The following is a 20,957-nucleotide window of genomic DNA, read 5'->3' on the forward strand; positions in this document are numbered from 1 at the left end:
CTTTGCCCTGCTACAGACACAACCTCGAGTCAGCTCCCGCGGGGGTACCCGACCTTTTGGTTCCAATTGCATCTGCCCCTGCCACGGACTCCTTCCAGAAGGCAGCATCCTTTCCCTGTCCTCCTGTGGCAGGGCAGCTGGGCCCTTTGCATTCCTGCCTCTCTCTAGTTAGCTACCCAAACTTCAGATAGAAAAAGCCAAGCGAGGGGAGGAGAGCAGGACCTAGGCAACCCGAGTAAGTGGGTTTGAATTGCCCTGAGCCAGCTTGCTAAATTCATTAAGGCAGCCCAGAGGGGAGTCTAGTTCATTTAACAGTAATTAGTTAGCAAATATTATCATTAGCTAAGCACTAACAAAATTAACCACATGCATTGACATCAGCCCAGCCCTCTGGATTGCATTTCAAGAGCTCCCCAGCATCTGCTTGGTTCCTTGGTCCATGAGGTATTTGGGACTGTCCAGAAATAAGGGATTGGGAGCAGCTGGTTCTCCCCAAGCTCAGGGACAGGGGATTTCCCGGCCTCCAGCCCCTCCCAGAGGAAAAGCCACACCTGAGGCTGGGCAACACCACACGGATTTATTGTCAGTTACAGACACAGGGGAAGAGCCCGGTCCCTGTCCCCCAGCTCTGCTGTTCCCTGCAGCATTCCAGAGCCCACTTTAACACGCAGCCCCAGCCTGCCGCAAGGCAGCCTGTGCTCCCAGGCCCAGCTGGAGCAGAGAGACTTGCTCAGGAAGGTGCTGACTGCTCCTTCTCTGTACACGGAGACACGGCTCACTGAAGCCCCTAGCACTAGGAGCTAGGGCACCTAAGGTCTGACCTCAGTGACACTGAGCATCTCCAGCTCCCCTGGGGCTCAGCATGACCTGCCCCACCACAAACACCCATCGTTAGGCACCCTCTCCTTAGCAGAGACCCAGGCAGGGCTTCCCCACCCCTCTCCCCAGCAAGAGGGCTGAGACCCCTTTTCAGTTATGAAGCAGCAGCAGTGGGTGTGACATGTAACCAATTCTGATCGGTTTCCTCAAGGCAACATGGGGTATAAATAAGGTACAAAACCACCACCTCTCCTCAGCGAGTGGGGAGAGCCCCCAGCTCGGAAGAGGCACCGACCTGTTGCAGCACAAGAACAGAACGAGTCTGCCCCTGCTACTGCAGGACAGAGCCAGCAATACAAATAATTGACATAAAATGTCTACAGAAGATAAGTAACAATACTTACTGGTACAGTGCTCCAATCCCCCCGCCCCAGCCCTCCCCCGGGGGCTGCTGGACTAACGCACTCACAGCTGAGCTGGCCACTGGGGGATTGGAAAACCTGCCCCCACCTGGGCCGAGCAGAGGCCCCAGGTGGCAGTAATCCAGCCCAGCTGCTTTTAAAGGCTCCCACGTGATGGGGGAATTTTGCAGATTGCCAACAAGGCAGGTCTCCTGGGCCGTGCCACCCAGCTGCCTGTCCCTTTAAGGCTCTGTGCAGAGGTGTGTTCTTTCCGGGGGAGGCAGCATTTTTGGCGAGCATTTTTCTTCCTGAGTTTGGCCACACAGGCACGCACACAAAGTGCCTTTTTCAGCAGAGACGGCAAGCCCTGGAGTGAGGCCCCTAGAACAGCTGCCATCTCCCTGGGGTGGCTTAGAGTCGCTAAGCAGGCTGGGGGCAGGCGAGGGACCCGGGTATGGGCAGTGGGGAGCCCCAGGGGATGCTGAGCCCATAGGGAGCACGAGAGGAGTCATCCCTCTGCTTCATCAGGTGCTCGTGTTGTCGGGTCAGCACTGAGCACAGGATGAGGCCCCTCAGCTCAACTCTGATCTGGCTTGGTCCTGAGCCCCTCCTCCAGAGAACCCTGGGCATTGACACTAGGACCAGCCTGTTGCTGGCAGCATCTCCTGCCCCCGGGGCTCAGTGAGCTCCGCTGCCTGACGCAGGTTAGCAGCATCCCACACAGGGAAATAGGGCCAGAGCGGTGAGCTGACTGGCCCAAGGTCATGCCCTGACTCAGCAGCAGGGCCCAGGGGACTGCCTGGTGCCCTGACTAGCCAGGAGACACGCTCCCTTCCTTAGCCAATGGGATCTAGGAAGCTGCCCAAACGACCAGCCACGGCTGGGAGAGTTAGCACTAAGCTGTCAGCAGGTGCTCCAGCCCTCCTGGGCTTCTCCTGCAGCCCCCGCACTGGGCTGCTCCGTGGTGCTCAGCCTAGCTATGGCTGCTTAATGCAAACCAGTGCGGGAACGCTCCATGCCCTGTTCCTGGGGCTGGTGAGCAGGGTTTGATTTGCAAACCTAGCAGGATGCGGGAGGGGCTTTCCATCAAGCCCCCGATTCCCACTTCAGAGGGAAAGCTGGGGTTCCAGGAGAGGGCCTGTTGCGTCCTGCCACTGGGCACGGCCAGGGAGGGTGCAGAGGGCTCTCCAGGGCCTGCGTCCTGTGGGGCGGGGGTTCTGGAGAGGCCCGTTTGGAAATGGAGCCCGGCTGAGGCTGAGGGCCGGGCGAGGGAAGCGTGACTCAGCAGCACAGAGGCAATGATGCTGAGACCGACCCTCTGCCTGCCTTGGTCGGCTGCCACCACCAAGTCTGTGGCTCCAGGGGTGCATTGCTCCCCCCGCTGTCCTTCGCAGGGTGACCCCCGGCACAGCTCTGCTGCCATCCGCACACCCGGCTCCTCGCGGGCAGAGATGTGAAGCCGGGTGGCACTTGCAGGCTTTCCTTACAAGGGGAGGGAGTGGTGCTGCCCGCTGTGTGTCCCCTCTCGTCCCAGTGCCGCCATTGTGCAGAGGGGCCTGTGCTGGCCCCGGGCACAACACTGCTGCGGGCGTTGAGAGACCTGCCCTCCCGCACTCGGGGCCAGGGACGCAGCTTCCTGGATGTAGAGCAGCAGCCAGACCTGCTCCTCCAAGCGCCAGGCCACAGCAGGCCCTGCCCACAGCGACAGCAGGGCTGGCTTCACTGGCCTGGGAGAGGCCTTCTCCTTCCCGTCCCAAGTCAGAACCCATGGAGGGGAGCCGGGGAAGCCAGCCCTGGCTAGCAGCCTCAGCCACTCGCTGCTGGGCAGGCTCACGGGCACCTCTGCAGCCGCTGCCTCAGCTCCTCAGCGCAGCCGGCCAGCTCCATGCGCTCCAGGGCCGAGAAGATGGACTCCAGCGTGGCGTTCTTCTGCTGGTACCACCTCTTCAGCATCTCGTACTGCTGGTCCCGGACGTGGGTGAACTCCAGCTCCACCACCTCGATCTCGCCGTCGTGCAGCTCCAGCACCCGCATGAACTCCTTCCAGCGCCGCACGGGCACTGTGTTGATGATGTCGTACAGCTTGCTGCCCTGCGGGAGAACGCCAGGGAGGGGCCCTGCGGGACAGCGGAACAGAGCGTCAGCCAGAGCCCGGGGCACAGCAGCCCTGCAGAGAAGGAGGGGCTGAAGGGGAGCCAGCGATGAGCTGTATGGCATGCCTGTGCCAGCCCCGGTGCCCCGGGTGGGGGGCTTGGATGGTGGCAAGCCGCTGGGTGGCTGTATGTGCCGTGGCACAAGGCGCCTTTCTGCAGTGCGTGGCTTACTTGCTGTGTCCTGGGGCTTGGTGGGCGACTCCCAGGTGTCCTGGCTGCCGAGGGGCCTGACTGGACAGGCGTTGCCGTTCATTTGCGATGGCTCCGTGATCTGAAGGTGGAGCAAACCCTGCGACTCCAGGGGCTTTTCTGCGGTGCCAGACGGACACGCTGAGACCTGGAACAGAAAGAAGCCACTGTTTGCGAGGGAAGCCTTGATCTCTTGGCAGGCGGGGAGCCAGCAGCCGGGTGCGGCAGGGCAGGGGAGAAGTCTGCCGAAGGGGCAGCTCCCTACCAGGCCGGGGCAGGGGGTGGGGGCTTCCTGGCTGGGCAGACACCCTGGGCCAGGTTAAGTTGCTCTGAAATAAGAGGGAGAAAGTGCCTCGTCCATTCAGTCCCCAGCCCCTCTGCTGAGGCTGCCAGTGAGGGGGCCTTGAGCGGGGGTGGGCACCTGCTCACTGGGAACTAGCTGAGACCCATCGAACGCATCTCCTCGTGCCAATGACCAGCCTGCAGGGGAGAACTACGGCCCTTCACCTGGATCCAAACTAGCCATAAATGGCTGCAAATGCCCCCAGCCTCCAGGTCGCAGCACAAGCAGGGCCAGCAGCCACGACCATCCCAAGCAGCGTGGGGGGGGCTGGGCGAGCACTGTCGCATGCCATGGGCAGCCAGACCCCGCATGGGCCCCGCCGATGGCGCAGACAAAGGGTCGCAGTCAGCATGCTCAATGCATTTAGGCCCAGGCCAGATTCATAGATTCATAGATTCATAGATATTTAGGTCAGAAGGGACCATTATGATCATCTAGTCTGACCTCCTGCACAATGCAGGCCACAGAACTTCACCCACCACTCCTAAAAAAGACCTCACACCTATATCTGTGCTATTGAAGTCCTCAAATTGTAGTTTGAAGACCTCAAGGAGCAGAGAATCCTCCAGCAAGTGACCCATGCCCCATGCTACAGAGGAAGGCGAAAAACCTCCAGGGCCTTCCAATCTGCCCTGGAGGAAAATTCCTTCCCGACCCCAAATATGGCGATCAGCTAAACCCTGAGCATATGGGCAAGATTCATCAGCCAGATACTACAGAAAATTCTTTCCCGGGTAACTTGGATCTTACCCCATCTAAAAACCCATCACAGGCCATTGGGCCTATTTACCATGAATATTTAATTACCAAAACCATGTTATCCCATCATACCATCTCCTCCATAAACTTATCGAGTTTAATCTTAAAGCAAGATAGATCTTTTGCCCCCACTACTTCCCTCGGAAGGCTATTCCAAAACTTCACTCCTCTGATGGTTAGAAACCTTCGTCTAATTTCTAATCTAAATTTCCTAGTGGCCAGTTTATATCCATTTGTTCTTGTGTCCACATTGGTACTGAGTTTAAATAATTCCTCTCCCTCTCTGGTATTTATCCCTCTGATATATTTATAGAGAGCAATCATATCTCCCCTCAACCTTCTTTTAGTTAGGCTAAACAAGCCAAGCTCCCTGAGTCTCCTTTCATAAGACAAGTTTTCCATTCCTCGGATCATCCTAGTAGCCCTTCTCTGTACCTGTTCCAGTTTGAATTCATCCTTCTTAAACATGGGAGACCAGAACTGCACACAGTATTCCAGGTGAGGTCTCACCAGTGCCTTATATAACGGTACTAAAACCTCCTTATCCCTACTGGAAATACCTCTCCTGATGCATCCCAAGACGACATTAGCTTTTTTCACAGCCATATCACATTGGCAGCTCATAGTCAACCTATGATCAACCAATACTCCAAGGTCCTTTTCCTCCTCCGTTACTTCTAGTTGATGCGTCCCTAGCTTATAACTAAAATTCTTGTTATTAATCCCTAAATGCATGACCTTACACTTCTCACTATTAAATTTCATCCTATTCCTATTACTCCAGTTTACAAGGTCATCCAGATCCTCCTGTAGGGTATCCCTGTCCTTCTCTAAATTAGCAATACCTCCCAGCTTTGTATCATCTGCAAACTTTATTAGCACACTCCCACTTTTTGTGCCCAGGTCAGTAATAAAAAGATTAAATAAGATTGGTCCCAAAACTGATCCTTGAGGAACTCCACTGGTAACCTCCCTCCAACTTGACAGTTCACCTTTCAGTAGGACCCGTTGTAGTCTCCCCTTTAACCAATTCCCTATCCACCTTTCAATTTTCCTATTGATGCCCATCTTATCCAATTTAACTAATAATTCCCCATGTGGCACAGTATCAAACGCCTTACTAAAATCTAAATAAATTAGATCCACTGCGTTTCCTTTATCTAAAAAATCTGTTACTCTCTCAAAGAAGGAAATCAGGTTGGTTTGGCACGATCTACCTTTTGTAAAACCATGTTGTATTTTGTCCCATTTACCATTGACTTCAATGTCCTTAACTACCTTCTCCTTCAAAATTTTTTCCAAGACCTTGCATACTACAGATGTCAAACTAACAGGCCTATAATTACTTGGATCACTTTTTTTCCCTTTCTTAAAAATAGGAACTATGTTAGCAATTCTCCAATCATATGGTACAACCCCTGAATTTACAGATTCATTAAAAATTCTTGCTAATGGGCTTGCAATTTCTTGTGCCAATTCTTTTAATATTCTTGGATGGAGATTATCTGGGCCCCCCGATTTAGCCCCATTAAGCTGTTTGAGTTTCGCTTCTACCTCAGATATGGTGATGTCTACCTCCATATCCTCATTCCCATTTATCATGCTACCATTATCCCTAAGATCCTCTTTAGTCTTATTAAAGACTGAGGCAAAGTATTTGTTTAGATATTGGGCCATGCCTAGATTATCCTTGACCTCCACTCCATCCTCAGTTTTTAGCGGTCCCACTTCTTCTTTCTTTGTTTTCTTCCTATTTATATGACTATAGAACCTTTTACTATTGGTTTTAATTCCCTTTGCAAGGTCCAACTCTACTTGACTTTTAGCCTGTCTCACTTTATCCCTACATATTCTGACCTCAATAAGGTAGCTTTCCTTACTGATCCCTCCCTTCTTCCACTCCCTATATGCTTTCTGCTTTTTCTTAATTACCTCTCTAAGATGCTTGCTCATCCAGCTTGGTCTACAACTCCTGCCTATGAATTTTTTCCCCTTTCTTGGGATGCAGGCTTCCGATAGCTTCTGCAGCTTTAATTTAAAATAATCCCAGGCCTCCTCTACCTTTAAACCCATAAATTCTTCAGTCCAATCCACTTCCCTAACTAATTTCCTTAATTTTTGAAAGTCAGCCCTTTTGAAATCAAAAACCCTAGTTGCAGATTTATTGTGTGCCCGGCCTGGGCTCTCACCTGTTGCAGCCTCGAGTCTTTAACTGCTGCGGCCTCACCTGCGAGGAGAGAGACGGAGCCATTAGTCAACTCTGAGCACAGGGCCTCCCTTAGCCCAGGCCAGGGGCTCTGCTGTGCAAGACTCCGAGTCGAACGCGAGGGGAAGGCTAATCACTAGGACATCGCGGGGGTGGGTTACCAGATGCTGGGGAATCCTTACTGAGAATCTTCCTCTTGCGGTAGATGACGAGTGCTCCCAGGAAGAGGGGCCCCATGAGGCCCAGCAGGACGTACTCCAGCCCGAAGCCTGAAACAAAGACGCAGGGGAGGTCCCAGCTCAGTTGCCTGCAGCATGCTCTGCTCACCTCCCCCTTGAAGCCCTGGCGCCAGGGACAGCCTAGGCAAGGCTGGGGTCGCTCCGGCCGGTGCAGCTGCTTTGGGGTCTTGCCCAGCAGTGCCAGAGTTCAGCCTGGCCGCAGCTCCCGGCACACACCGCCCTGGACACCAGCACAAGGGGCTGCCTGGCTCAGGAATCACAGGACACTTACTCAGACCAGGCCCTGCCCCAGCGAGCCGCAGGAGGGGACGGGATGGAGCCGCAGCGAGGTTAGCTGGGGGCCGGTGACGAGCATGTGGGTTCCGGGGGCTCGATACCACTGCTCCTGGCTAGGCAATGGTGCGAGGAGGCAGGGCCTCCCCTGAGCGCTGAATCCCTGCAGTACCCGCCCCAAGCCCCCCCCCGAGTAGACCTGCGTTCGCCCCTGTAGGCCAGGCAGAGCCCGCAGCCCCTTGAGCACATCCTGGCCCAGCGCCCGCCCCTGTCCTGACACCCCCCGTTCCTGCCATGCCATGCCATGCCAGCGCCTCCCCATGAGCCACCCTCCCACCTACCTTGGCTGCTGCCACCACATGGCCTGCCGCACGCTTCTCCGCACTTCTCGGGGCTCTGGCTGCAGAGGAGAATGGTGAAGAGAAACAGAAAGTGGGCGTCTAACCTGTCCTTTCCCAGAGCGCCGGGAGAGCGAGCATCTTGGCACTAGCTCTGGTGCGGCTCGGTCAGGGCCAGTGTCCCACCGCCAGGCCTGCCACGTTCCATGGGCGGCTTTGGAGATGCCTTCCCACGCCCCCTGGTGTTTGGTTCGACTAGGGGCTTGTCTACACATGACAGTCAATGCAGATTAAGGCAGGGGGTGAATGGCAAGTGTACTAGCTGTGCCTGACCAGCTCCATGTGTGGCCACTCCGATTCCAGACCAAGGAGTTGTGACGAAGCAGGACTGTTCTTAATGTTTCCTCTGAATAGTGTGGGGGTGCCTCAGTTTCCCCTAGGCAGTTCTTAAGTATCTAGGGGGTGGAGTAAGGGTGTATGATCATTGCAGAGCCCTAGAGGGCAGGTGTGTGCAGGGGTCTGGACACAGAGAATGGCCGACACCCTGTTTCCTGGCAACGGATGGCCTGGGCCCTTCCCCCCTGCAAGGTGAGAGCTAAAGGGTTGGAGAACAAAGGAATCAGGTGACCTCCTGGCCCGGGGAAAGGGACAAAGCCCAGGAGAGGAGGGGCTGGAGGGGGAGTCAGTTTGGAGCTGGCTGGGACATGGAGTGAATTGCAGATGTGGTTGTCTGGCTCACTGCCCCGCAAAATGGACCCAGCTGAGGGGTCCTGTTCTCTGCACCTACAAGCTCTGTGTTAGACCATGTTCCTGTCATCTAATAAACCTCTGTTTTACTGGCTGGCTGAGAGTCCCGTCTGACTGCGAAGTTGGGGGGCAGGACCCTCTGGCTTCCTCAGGAGCCTGCCTGGGCGGACTCACTGTGGGAAGCGCATGGAGGGGCAGAGGATGCTGAATGCTCCGAGGTCAGACCCAGGAAGGGGGAAGCTGTGTGAGCTGTGTGCCCTGCAGACAGGCTGCTCCCAGAAAGGAGACTTCCCCAGAGTCCTGCCTGGCTTCGTAGGGAGCAGTTCCCGAGCATCGCCCAGGGACTCCATGACAGGAGTTAATCAGGAACAATGCGACATGTAGACAATCCCCATGTTATCTGGAGTGTAGCCCTGGTCTCTGTTCTCCAGTCCATCACCCTGGTGTCTGCACATGGCTCCATGTCTTGCACACACAGGCTCTGCTGGATGGGTCACGTCCGTTTCACACCAGGGGGTTTTGCAAACCCCAGGGACTGGTATTTGCTAGTGACAGTGTGAGTGGTCAGCCAGTCACCTGAGAGTGCTTCTGCTCTTGGATGGGATGACTGAACTGTGGCAGGTGAGCATCGCAGATAAGGCACTTCCCAGCCTGAGTTTGCTGACAAACCATCACTGTGAAGTTCTGGGGCTCATAACTATTGTCCCAGCCTGCTGGAGGGCCCCTGCCCAGCGGGAGGCATGGAGACCACCAGGGGCACAGAGCTCGCCTCATTAACAGCTGGACTGGCATCTGCAGCCAGTGTGCTGAGATCTGCCGGGTGAATCCCCTAGGATGGTGTCTAATGGGAGAGCTGTAGGGGGAAGCAAACCAAGAAAGCCCAGGGTAGTTACGTGGCACATGCTCGGCACTCGCTGCCCTCCAGGTAGAAGCCAGGCTGGCAGTCCCCACACTGGGCATCCTCCTCTGAACCTGAAAGACATTGCACATAGCTAGCGCCTGCCAGCGAGGAGGGGTGTGGCCTGGGGGTAAGGGAGGCAGGCCTGTCCTCGCTGGCAGGCTGCAGGTCGGCAGGGGCTCAGCAGCTGGCGTTCGGCACATGCTCCTGGGCTGGAGGGGCTGGGTCAGCGTCGGCTCAGACACCGGGCGCTGAGCTCACACCACCAGGTGCTCGCCTAGGCAAAGCTGTTCCCTCGCCCTTCGCGTGGGCTGTAGGCCGAGCGGGCGTCGGAGATGGCAGCCCACCACTGAGCAGCACTCCCTCAGCCAGCTGGGCCATGGCCTGAGGCCACAGCAAGCCTGGGGGGGGGCACAACGCAGCGAGGCTGGGGGGGGGCAGGCACAACGCAGCGAGGCGGGGAGGGCAGGGCGGGTGTAGCAGCTTGAGGGGCAGTGGGGCAGCAGGGGCAGTGCAGGGGGCAGCAGGGCAGGCGGGGAGCTGCTCGGGGGGCAGTGGGGCAGCACAGGGGGCAGGCGGGGAGCTGCTCGGGGGGCAGTGGGGCAGCACAGGGGGCAGGCGGGGAGCTGCTCGGGGGGCAGTGGGGCAGCGCAGGGAGCAGGCGGGGAGCTGCGCGAGGGGCAGTGGGGCAGCGCAGGGGGGCAGGCGGGGAGCTGCTCGGGGGGCAGTGGGGCAGCGCAGGGGGCAGGCGGGGAGCTGCTCGGGGGGCAGTGGGGCAGCGCAGGGGGCAGGCGGGGAGCTGCTCGGGGGGCAGTGGGGCAGCGCAGGGAGCAGGCGGGGAGCTGCGCGGGGGGCAGTGGGGCAGCGCAGGGGGCAGGCGGGGAGCTGCTCGGGGGGCAGTGGGGCAGCGCAGGGGGCAGGCGGGGAGCTGCGCGGGGGGCAGTGGGGCAGCGCAGGGGGCAGGCGTGGAGCTGCGCGGGGGGCAGTGGGGCAGCGCAGGGGGCAGGCGGGGAGCTGCTCGGGGGGCAGTGGGGCAGCGCAGGGGGCAGGCGGGGAGCTGCTCGGGGGGCAGTGGGGCAGCGCAGGGGGCAGGCGGGGAGCTGCGCGGGGGGCAGTGGGGCAGCGCAGAGGGCAGGCGGGGAGCTGCGCGGGGGGCAGTGGGGCAGCGCAGGGGGCAGCGGGGCAGGCGGGGAGCTGCGCGGAGGGCAGTGGGGCAGCGCAGGGGGCAGGCGGGGAGCTGCGCGGGGGGCAGTGGGGCAGCGCAGGGGGCAGGCGGGGGGCAGCGCGGGGGGCAGGCGGGGAGCTGCTCGGGGGGCAGTGGGGCAGCGCAGGGGGCAGGCGGGGAGCTGCTCGGGGGGCAGTGGGGCAGCGCAGGGAGCAGGCGGGGAGCTGCTCGGGGGGCAGTGGGGCAGCGCAGGGGGCAGGCGGGGAGCTGCGCGGGGGGCAGTGGGGCAGCGCAGGGGGCAGGCGGGGAGCTGCTCGGGGGGCAGTGGGGCAGTGCAGGGGGCAGCAGGGCAGGCGGGGAGCTGCGCGGGGGGCAGTGGGGCAGCGCAGAGGGCAGGCGGGGAGCTGCGCGGGGGGCAGTGGGGCAGCGCAGGGGGCAGGCGGGGAGCTGCGCGGGGGGCAGTGGGGCAGCGCAGGGGGCAGGCGGGGAGCTGCTCGGGGGGCAGTGGGGCAGCGCAGGGGGCAGCAGGGCAGGCGGGGAGCTGCGCGGGGGGCAGTGGGGCAGCGCAGAGGGCAGGCGGGGAGCTGCGCGGGGGGCAGTGGGGCAGCGCAGGGGGCAGGCGGGGAGCTGCGCGGGGGGCAGTGGGGCAGCGCAGGGGGCAGGCGGGGAGCTGCGCGGGGGGCAGTGGGGCAGCGCAGGGGGCAGGCGGGGAGCTGCGCGGGGGGCAGTGGGGCAGCGCAGGGGGCAGGCGGGGAGCTGCGCGGGGGGCAGTGGGGCAGCGCAGGGGGCAGGCGGGGAGCTGCGTGGGGGGCAGTGGGGCAGGGACAGCAGCAGGGGCCAGTGCCAGGATCCAAAGGCAGCAGGCAGTGCTCTGGGCACTCACAGTTCTGAAGGGTGACCCTGCCCTTGCACCTGCGGCATTCCTGGCAGGTGAAGTCTCTGCAGGTAGGGTCCGTGCACTGCCGGAAGTGGCCGGCCCCACAGCCGCACTCGATGTCGCTGGTCTCAGTGCAGTTCTTCAGCACGACCTGGGAAGCTGAACACAGGACAGGCTTCCTGAGCGGGCCTCTGTGCGGAGGGGAGGGGAAGGGGGCTGCTTCCTTCTCAGAGTGTGGCCCACGTTCCCCAGGCTCTCTCCTGCCCCTCGAGGGCCCCGGCCAGTGGGGTGGGGAAGGGCTGGCCGAGAGGCTGGCAGCTCAGTGCTAGGGCGGCTGGGTTCCCGTCCCAGCGAGGGGCCTGCCCAGCGCCTTACCTTGCGCGTGGCACTCGGAGCACTTTCGACATTTCCGCTCCAGGTTCTGGAAGGAGAGGTAGGTGCCGTGCGGGCAGCTCTCGCAGGCCGTGTCATAGCCACGGCTCGTGCAGGGAGACCTCATAAACGTTCCTGCAAACAACACCAGCCGGGGTGAGCATGCGGGTTAGTCGCAGGTGCTGTGCAGGTCGGGGGTGGCCCGGGATACCCAGGGGCTCGGGCTGGCTGACTGGGTCGGCTCCTCCAGGCCAGCAGCAGCCTCTGCGCGCCCCGTGATTTGGAGCAATGCCCTGCCCCTGCCCCCCCATTCCTTCCTGGAGGGGGGTCCTCGTGCCGTGACTAGAGCAGGGAGCCCTGAGTCAGGTCCGGGCGCTGCCCGTGGCGCCTCTGTAACCTCAGCAAACCACTGGCCCAGTTCCCCGGCGCACGGGGCCGGACTCGCTCCTGTTTGCAGAGCGCTGAGCCGGGCACAGCCTTGGTGCTGGGCTGGGGGTGTGCCGAGCCTCACCTGCCGGGCACTTCTGGCAGCAGAGCTTGTCTGTCGAGTACCAGAGCTGGTCAGCCGCACAGTTGTTTCTAGCCACGTGTCTCTTGTGCCGCTGGTGATGGTGCAGCCCCACGGCAGAGTCAGCCGGGCTCCTCGCCCTCCTGGGCTCGCTGGCAGCCCCGGCCGCCCGTGGCTTCGGGGTGCCCAACAACGGGAACCCACTGCCCGTCAGCAGCAGTGCAGCCAGAAAGCCCTAGGAACAGAGAGGGGAACGTTGCCAGGGACTGGAGCTGCTGCACCCGCCAGCCCCGCGCCCTCTGGGAGCCCAGAGCTCAAACCGAGGGGCGGCCACAGGTCAGCAGCAGCAGCCAGGCCTCAGCTGGCAAGAGGAGCCTTCAGCTAACGCTTCATTAGCTGGCCCTGGTTTGACACTTGTAGCTCGTGCCCAGCCCTGCACCGAGCGCTGGGGCGCCGAGGGTGGGACAGGCTGACCAGAGCCCACTGCCTCGTCCCACCCAGGCTCCAGCGGAGTCCAGAGCAGCAGGTGCTGTGATCGCTGCCCTCCGGGGGACCCTGTCGCATGGGAGCCTGGGGGAGGTGTAACCAGAAGGAACCTTGGAGCATCCCCCACGGCAGTGCAGGAGTCAGATGCACTCTCGACTCTCCCAGGCCAGTGGGGAGGGCTGGGGCCTGGGACTGAGGGGGCCTAGGTGCTATTCTTGGCCCTTCCACACCTGCTGGGTCACCTTGGGCAAGTCTCCGTGGAACCGGCTGCACCCTGTGCCTCAGTTTCCCCTCCCACCCTTTGTCTGCCTCGGCTCTATAGGGCAGGAACTGTCTCTCACTGAGGGTCAGTGCATGGCCTGCTATAATGGGGAGGGGGCCTGGGGGCTGATCGCAGCTGGTGCTACTGTTCCAGTAGTAAGTGATCAGCCCTTGCAACCAAACCCACTTGGCTTAGGTGAGGGTGCCCCAGCTCCTCCGCTAGAGGGAGTCAGTGCATTGCAGCTGCAAGGGGCCTGTGTCCTGGAACAACCATGGTCCTGAACCTCACTGGGAGATGCGGCAGGAAAACCCTGCACCCGGGCCTGGGGCTAGCATGGTGCTTAGCCCACCCAGCCACCCTTGCTCCCACCCCCAGGCTTGCCCTGCCTGTCAGCCTGCGTGCTGTCAAACGCAGAGCCTGATCCCGCTGCAGGTGCCCAGCTGATGTAAGGGCAGGGCTAGCTGTCCTGTGGCGTAGCAGGGGTGCCAAGTACCCCACTGGGGACCACTCAGGGGGTCAGGAGAGAAAGCCGGGCTGGGGCCATGGGTGATACGTGAGCCCAGCTGGATTTAGGGCCTGAGTTTGACTGAAACATCCCTACGTCAAGTCCCAGCCACTGCAGCTGTGGACTGCAGTTGGGGCTTGTTTCCAGGCGCTGCCCCACACCCAGCAGGGCAGGACACTTGCTGGGTTTGTTACTGAAAGGCGAGCTGCTCAGCAGTCACTTGACTCCAGGAGCTGGAGCTTTAAGAACACACCAAATAGCATGAGGTTCGTGCTAAAATCACCCAAGTTGGCAACACTGCTGGGGCCAGCACCTGCATGAGCCAAGCTGCCAGCGAGGAGCACTGCACAGAGCCCTTCCTGGCAGGGCGGCTGTGGAGCGCTCTGCATGACTAACCCACCAGAGCACTCAGCCCCCTCCCCCTGGGAATGCCCCCTGCCAGCCCCTGCTGGGTATTTTCCCCTGCCTGTGTCAGCCACTTGGCGTGTGGCATTTGCGCAGAGCAGCCTCTGGCTCACCGAGCCACTGCAGGGAACACTGGGTGCGGAGGTGCCTGGCCGGAAGCAGGGGCGACCTCAGGCCAGGCTCCTGCCATAGGTACAGATTCTGGTAAAGGAGGAGAAATGGGCCGTGTGGTTAACACTGAAAGGGCACCGAAAAGTGTTGCATAAGCATCCTGGGGCAGTTGTTCCTGTAAGTGGCTCTGAGCTAACCACTTTCCTAGGAGTCGGCGGGCACGGTGCTCGTGGCAGCAGGCTGCTCAGCAGAGCGGAAGTGGGGCTCCCAGCCCAGCTAGCGTGCTGAGGCTGTCGGCAGGGCCCCGCCCCCCACTGCCGCGGCTCCAAGAAGGATGCTGTGCAGGCAGGATGCGACCGCCCTTCTGGGCCTCCAGCACTCCCCGCATGCCGCCCGACAGAGCCAAACTCAGTACCGGGGTGGGACCAGACCCATCTCCATAGGGGTGTGATATGGAGCAGCGGGGCAGGGTTGGGCACAGGCAGGACTGGGCTGGCAGCGGCCAGGCCAGGCCACGAGCAGCCTCCTTTCTGCTGGGAGCCAGGCGGCAGTGGGGCCGGTCTCACGGGTCCCATCCCAAGAAGGACTGTATGTGGTCTGGCAGCAGCCAGCTCCCTGGCGTGGCAGCTTACTGGAGCCCGGGGTGGGACGCTCCCGTGGCCTGGTGTGGAGACAGCCCCCTGCAGCGCCTGCAGGCCCAAGCGATGACCGGGGGCGCTGGCAACCCTGCTCAGGGATCCCCTCCCACGCACAGGGACACCACCCAGCTCGTCAGCCCCCGGGGTCCAGCCCCCCTGTTGCCACAGAGCCACAAAGCCACTGCGAGAGCCCAGGGATCCCCCAGCGCAGGCCCAGGGCCTGGCCCATCCCCGGGAGGAGACCTGGTGTAGGGCAAGCCCAGCAGAGAGCAGGTTGTGGGCCCCGTCAGGCAGGCACAAGGCAGGGCCCTGCAGCCCCAGCTCAGGGCATTGCCAGCACCAATGAAGGCCAATGGCATTTTGGGATGTATACGTAGGGGCTTTGCCAGCAGATCGAGAGACGTGATCGTTCCCCTCTACTCGACATTGGTGAGGCCTCATCTGGAGTACTGTGTCCAGTTTTGGGCCCCACATTACAAGAAGGATGTGGAAAAATTGGAAAGAGTCCAGCGGAGGGCAACAAAAATGATTAGGGGACTGGAACACATGACATACCAGGAGAGGCTGAGGGAACTGGGATTGTTTAGTCTGCGGAAGAGAAGAGTGAGGGGGGATTTGATACCTGCTTTCAACTACCTAAAAGGGGGTTCCAAAGAGGATGGATCGAGACTGTTCTCAGGGGTAGCAGATGACAGGACAAGGACTAATGGGCTCAAGTTGCAGTGGGGGAGGTTTAGGTTGGATATTAGGAAAAACTTTTTCACTAGGAGGGTGGTGAAACACTGGAATGTGTTCCCTAGGGAGGTGGTAGAATCTCCTTCTTTTGAGGTTTTTAAGGTCAGGCTTGACAAAGTCCTGGCTGGGATGATTTAGTTGGGGATTGGTCCTGGTTTGAGCAGGGGGTTGGACTAGATGACCTCCTGAGGTCCCTTCCAACCCTGATATTCTACCTCAGCAGCTTGAACCTAGCCAGTCTGAGCTGGGCATCTCTGGCTGCTCCTTTACTTCCTGGCCACCCTGCTCTACCCAGATCAGGGCAACCGGCCAGCGCCGCGCCCTACCTGAGTCTGTGGCCAGGCCACGCTGCGCGGGGCAGTCCTGAGACACAGCCTCAGCGAGTGCGAACCAGGCCCCATGGCTCTGCTTTAAAACGAGAACTCGATACGCTCCGGGAGGACAGGCCCATCAACGGCTATTAGCCAGCACGGGCGGGGATGGTGACCCCAGCCTCTGTTTGCCGGAAGCTGGGAATGGGCGACGGGATGGATCACTTGGTGATCACCTGGTCTGTTCATTCCCTCTGGGACACCTGGCATGGGCCACTGTCAGAAGACAGGATACTGGGCTAGATGGACCTTTGGTCTCACCCAGTCAGGCCGTTCTTATGTTCTTTCACCAGCAATGTGGTGCCATGCAGAGATGGTGCCCAGGCCCCTGCCCCTGGGGCACCATGGGCAGCTTCTGGGGCTCCTAGACTGCTCTCACATATGCCCAGTGTGTGCCACGCAGCCACAAGCAAAGCCCCGCCTTGGCCCCCCTTATTCCCCTGGAACAGGGCAGGGATGTGTGTGTTGCTGCCCTCCCTACAGGGCTGGAGAGCTGCGGGTAGCATCATGGCCAGGTCCTGCCCCAACAGCACTAAGTGCCTCACCAGGGACAGGCTTTGCCTCTCCCCAGGGCCCTGTTCTACTGGCATTGACTGCCCCCACCCCACGGCCCCATCTCCTCGCTGAGGCGGCTCCACCTCCCTGAGCCATTGGGGCTGCTCCCAGCTGTTCGGCTCACTGTGGCTGGAGCTAGAGGCACCCCGGGGCTGCAGGGGCACCTGGGGGGGCGGTCTCGTGCTGCCAGTGATTTCCCGGCTCCCCCCTGGGCGGGGGAGGTGTGGGGGCTGCTTTGGGGAAAGGGGGCATGGGACACTCAGCGGGAATGACAGCACCAGCCTGCGCGTGTGCCTGGCATTGTGGGATAGCGTTGGGCGGGCCAGCCCCCAACACACGGCCACTTCCACTGGCCCCAGGGCAAGGAGGCGTCGCCCCGTCGGCCTGGCCGCTGGCCTTCAGGGCTGGGCAGCAGGGAGAGCCCAGGGCCTCCCATGGGACATGATTATGTCACTCGCTGTGCCCATGGGCTGGGGCACTCGGGGCTCCTTGCCTCGCCTTTCCCTGCCCCACCGTACCCAGCCCCTGCCCCAGAGCTGCTCTGCTGGGTTAGGCGGAGACCATGGCCGTGGGAGGGGGCCACGCTGGGGCGGGCAGGGCAGCAGAGGGTTAATGTCAGTCTCCTATTTAATCTCTGCCGTGGTGCTGAGGTGATTTCCTCCCTTAGAGGAAGCCGGGCCCAGCTCCCCCTCGCCTCTGATGGTATCGCACCAAGTACGTGCCGCCCAAGTAGGTCAGGGCTGCACACCACCTCCGGAGCCGCCGGGGAGCGCCACACCCTGACAGCCCCGCAGGGAGGGGAGCAGCATGCCAGGGCCAAGGCCACTGGGCCCAGCTGCGGGCTGGGCTGACCCCTCTGCGGGGCACCAGGGCGCTGGTGGGTCTCGCGCCCTGGTACCGCTCAGGGTTTAGTGCCCGGGGCCGCCCTGCGGCTCAGGGCCTGTTGTGCTGCGGGCTGCACGCACACACACGCACCCACACACACACATGAGCGCACAAGTGCCCCCCCACCCCCACCCCCCAAGAGCTGACGGTCACCAAGCCCTCAGTGCGAGCGCCTCGAGGTAGAGGCTTTGTGTTGCGCAGGCAGAGCCTGGCGCAGTGGGGCCCTGACCGGGGGGGGCAGAAAGGAGGGGGCTCCAGGCACTGCAGACCACAACACAGCCATACAAGCCAGCTCCATGGCGTGGCCCACCAGCTCCCTGAGTGGCTCCGGCGGGGCAGCCAGCCCACACTCCAGCACCGGCCGTGGGGCCAGCTGATGGGCTCTGGCCCTGACTCCCTTCCTCCTCAGATGCATGCCCAGCCCACCGGCCACAGCCCCTGACCCCGGGTAGGAGGGAGCCTGCCCCAGGCGAAGGCCACACGCCCGCCCCCCAGCCACCACAGAGCCTGGTACATGGTGTGTTGTCACTCTGGGCGGGATGCCACAGACATGACAGCTGGGTCTGGTCCTGGCCCTGGCGCCCCTGGGCTGTCCAGCCCCGGGTCTGGTGCCCAGGATGTAACGCAGACCCTGCTGGCTGCCCGCCCAGCACCTGGAGATGGTGGCTGAGCACAGGCCCCGCTGGCCCACGGCTCTCCCCGCCCACGCACCAAGCTCCCGTGGCACCAGGCGGGCCAGCGTCAAGCCCCCTTGCTCTCCCACGCACAGCTCTCCAGAGCCTGGCCCCCCAACCCCCGTGCCAGGGCAGGGGATGCCCTTATCCCCAGAAAGGCCCTCGAACACTCCACAAAGGGGCTGCAGGGCCCTGCCAGCCCCGCCACGTGGGTGTGGATTCCTGGAGATTCTGGCCCGTGGGCGGAGTTCCGGGTGAAGATAGCCCCGATTAAAGGGCTGCATCATTTTCTCTTAAATCTGTCACAGCTGTGCTGGAACCTGCCCATGAACTCACCCATTTGCATAGCTCCATGATCAGATCGTGGCCTGGCGCTGGCAGGCTCGGGAGGAGGCCTGGGCCCCTCCTCCCGCCCCCCTCGCTGAGTCAGTGGTGCCTTGCTGAGTCGAGGTGCGATCTTCCCCCGGGCGGCTGCTGCGGCTCCCACTGCCTGCCTTCGTGTTTCCCCGCTGGGGAACGGGCCATGTGCCCGCTCGGTGAGGGACAGGGCAGGGCCCGCTCCCCCAGCCAGCTGCACCCATCTCACACGCTGGGCTGCCCTGAAAGGAGCCTCGCGCCACACGCCATGGCCACGCTCCCTCGCTTCCGCAGGCTCACACCCGCGCCCCCTGTGGCCTTGCAGTCCCCCCGTGGCTGCACAGTTCCACCCCTCAGCCCCGTCACCCCCTCGCACTCCCCACTCCGTCACCCCAAGATGCTGCTCAAGTGAATTTCCAGCGGAGAGCCCCGGCCTGAGCTCTCACCCCACTGCAGGCAGTAGCAGCCCAAGGCCCCCACGCCCCTCCCAGCCGAGTGCTGAGGGGACGGGGAACCTGTCTCCTCAGCCTCCCTGCTGAGCTGGCGCCTGGTGGAGCCTTTTCGGCCAGCTGCAGCTGGCCTTGTCCTGGCAACGCCAGCCAGCTCGTTGCCCCACAGGGTGCCAGCATGTGCCCATGAATGAGCCACGCTGGGGCCCAGTCAGCCACTGTCTGTCAGAGCCAGGTGCAGAGCCGGGCTCCTGCTCTTCTCCCCGTTCCCTTGGGGCAGAGAGCTGCGGAGAGGGGAGCTGGGCAGGTGCTGCCCTTTTAAAGAAAAGCACTTTCGCCTAAGCAGGCCCAGCAGGGCGGCAGGAAAGCAACCGGGCTGGAGCAGGGCTGGGCGGAGGTGGGGAGCGGCACCCGTGGAAGGGGCCTGGAGCGTCCTGCCCCGAGAACAGCCCTTCCAGGCTGGTAGCAGGGGCTGAAGTCACAGCCTTTCTGTCCCCCCAGCGCGAGCGGCTGTGGGCCCAGTGCGCAAAGCAGGGAGGGGCTCCAGGCCAGGAAACGCAGCTGGTAGCCCCAGGCCCTATCGCCCAAGCAGAGGCTGGACAGAAGCACCCTGGGAAGTGAGCAGGCCCCAGCCACGTTCCTAGGCTGCTCCTACAAGCAGGCAGCCAGTGGGGCAGAGCCGGCTGCTTCCCTCCCCAGCCCCATGCAAGTGAGCCCAGGGCGGCCCCCAGGCTTCACAGGTACATGGCTCGGCTGGCACAGGGAGCACGCCGGCACCCGAGCCCGGCTGAGTGCAGCCCCCTGCACCAGCTGACCCCGGTCCCACCCCGCCGTAGCTTGGTCTAAAAAGTGACCTTTGAGCAGGACACTTGACGGCAGCCCTGCACACAGCCCGCTGGCCAGGGTGTGAAGTAATGTAAGGCACTAAACCCCAACTTCCTGCCAAGCCAGTTAGAGCACAAGTCCTCGCTGCAGCAGGATGCAGGACTCCGCCAGGCCCCCCAGCACAGCCCCCTTTCTTCGTCTGTAAGCGCAGGACTCAGGCCTCAGCCCCTGGACTCTGACACCAGCAGCTGGGCTGCCCACGAAACACCCCATCCCGTGTCCTCAATAGCGCCTACGGTCTCCTTATTGCTCATGTGAACCATGATGGCACTCAGCAGCCAGGGCAGGATGGGCTGGGTGCTGTGCACACATATGGGGTGGAGACCCGGCCCCTGCCGCCAAGAGTTTGTTCAGCCTGACACACAATACAGCAAGCTTTGCTCTCTGCTGGCTGGCTCAGTGTGCAGCCCAGAGGCGGCTGCATTTTAGGGTTGGGGAAGTGATCCTGGCATACCTAGTTTGTAAAGAGCTCCAGAGCCCTCGGGATGAATGAATTTATGATTATTGTTAACTTGGGGCGGCTCCCCCACACTTTCATTTTCTCTCCTCCCTGTCTTCCCTTTCCTGGAAAGCCCCTGGGGCTCTAAAGCAATGCCTGCATCAGTGAATTCAGCTGCCTTCCTGTAAACTTCCCAAGATCTCATGGGGGCATCAGCAGTCCACTGACTGGGTCCCTCATGCCTGAGATACCAAGCAGCAGCTCAGACCGAGAAACCAGATTTTGGCCTGTAGGAACCAAACTAACCGATGCTGAGATCTGGCCCTCATCCCCAGCCAGATCTCCTGGCCTCTCCTACTTCCCCCTAGCTTCCCAGAGCAAGGCTGCACCAGCCCTGGGCGCTTCCTGCTTCACTCTAGAGCAAGTGAGGAACATCCCAGAGTGAGCAGGACTTACCCCAGCTGCCTTCAGGGCCCAGCTCTCCATCCTCGAGCCCTAGAAAGCCAGCTCATGCCGGGGCGGGGTACGGGGGTTACTCGCGGGAGCTGGTCACAACCCAGCGGCAGAGCGAGGCAGCAGCTAATCCATGCTCTCAGTAACCCCCCTGGCGACGAGTGAGCTCACACCCGCTCAGCTGAGGCTTTTACACCAAGCCCTTGTGGGAGGAAATCCATTTCTGGAAATGAGTCCGGGGGGTGTGAAACCACGACAGCTACCGAGGGCGGTGCGAATGCGGGGAGGGGCCTAGCTGGCATGGAAGCAGATGGGCAGGGGGAGGGGCAGCACAGCTGCAGGGGCTGGTGCTCCTGCCCCTCCCTGCCGGGAGCCTGCCCCCTCCCACATGTCCCATAGCCGGTGAGTCCCAGGCCCAGAGCCTTCTCCCAGCGGGGCCGGCCTGGGGCTCTCCTGCAAC

At 61.6% G+C, this 20,957-nt stretch overlaps 1 protein-coding gene across 1 annotated transcript; it reads right to left on the reverse strand.

Annotated features, from left to right (window-relative positions):
- Nucleotides 1–418: 418 nt before the first annotated feature.
- TNFRSF25 (TNF receptor superfamily member 25) lies at nucleotides 419–20,530 on the reverse strand. Its single transcript, XM_073317105.1, has 10 exons — nucleotides 20,501–20,530; nucleotides 12,291–12,522; nucleotides 11,783–11,914; nucleotides 11,414–11,566; nucleotides 9,361–9,439; nucleotides 7,724–7,782; nucleotides 7,053–7,139; nucleotides 6,854–6,891; nucleotides 3,545–3,710; nucleotides 419–3,337 (listed from the first exon to the last, which is right to left on the reverse strand). Exons 1-10 carry the CDS (start codon nucleotides 20,528–20,530, stop codon nucleotides 3,051–3,053), a joined length of 1,263 nt encoding a protein of 420 aa, XP_073173206.1. The 3' UTR covers nucleotides 419–3,050.
- Nucleotides 20,531–20,957: the final 427 nt, after the last annotated feature.

This window comes from Lepidochelys kempii, chromosome 18 (assembly GCF_965140285.1).
Source record: "Lepidochelys kempii isolate rLepKem1 chromosome 18, rLepKem1.hap1, whole genome shotgun sequence".
Lineage (NCBI taxonomy): Eukaryota > Metazoa > Chordata > Testudines > Cheloniidae > Lepidochelys > Lepidochelys kempii.

Excerpts from the sequence above, each read along its gene's own strand:
- TNFRSF25 (XM_073317105.1), bottom strand. The coding sequence starts at position 20,530 with ATGGAGAGCTGGGCCCTGAAGGCAGCTGGG. Across the intron at positions 12,523-20,500 it reads GGGCCCTGAAGGCAGCTGGG|GGCTTTCTGGCTGCACTGCT; the intron begins GTAAGTCCTGCT and ends CTCTGTTCCTAG. Across the intron at positions 3,338-3,544 it reads CAAGCCCCAGGACACAGCAA|GGCCCCTCCCTGGCGTTCTC; the intron begins GTAAGCCACGCA and ends GCTGTCCCGCAG.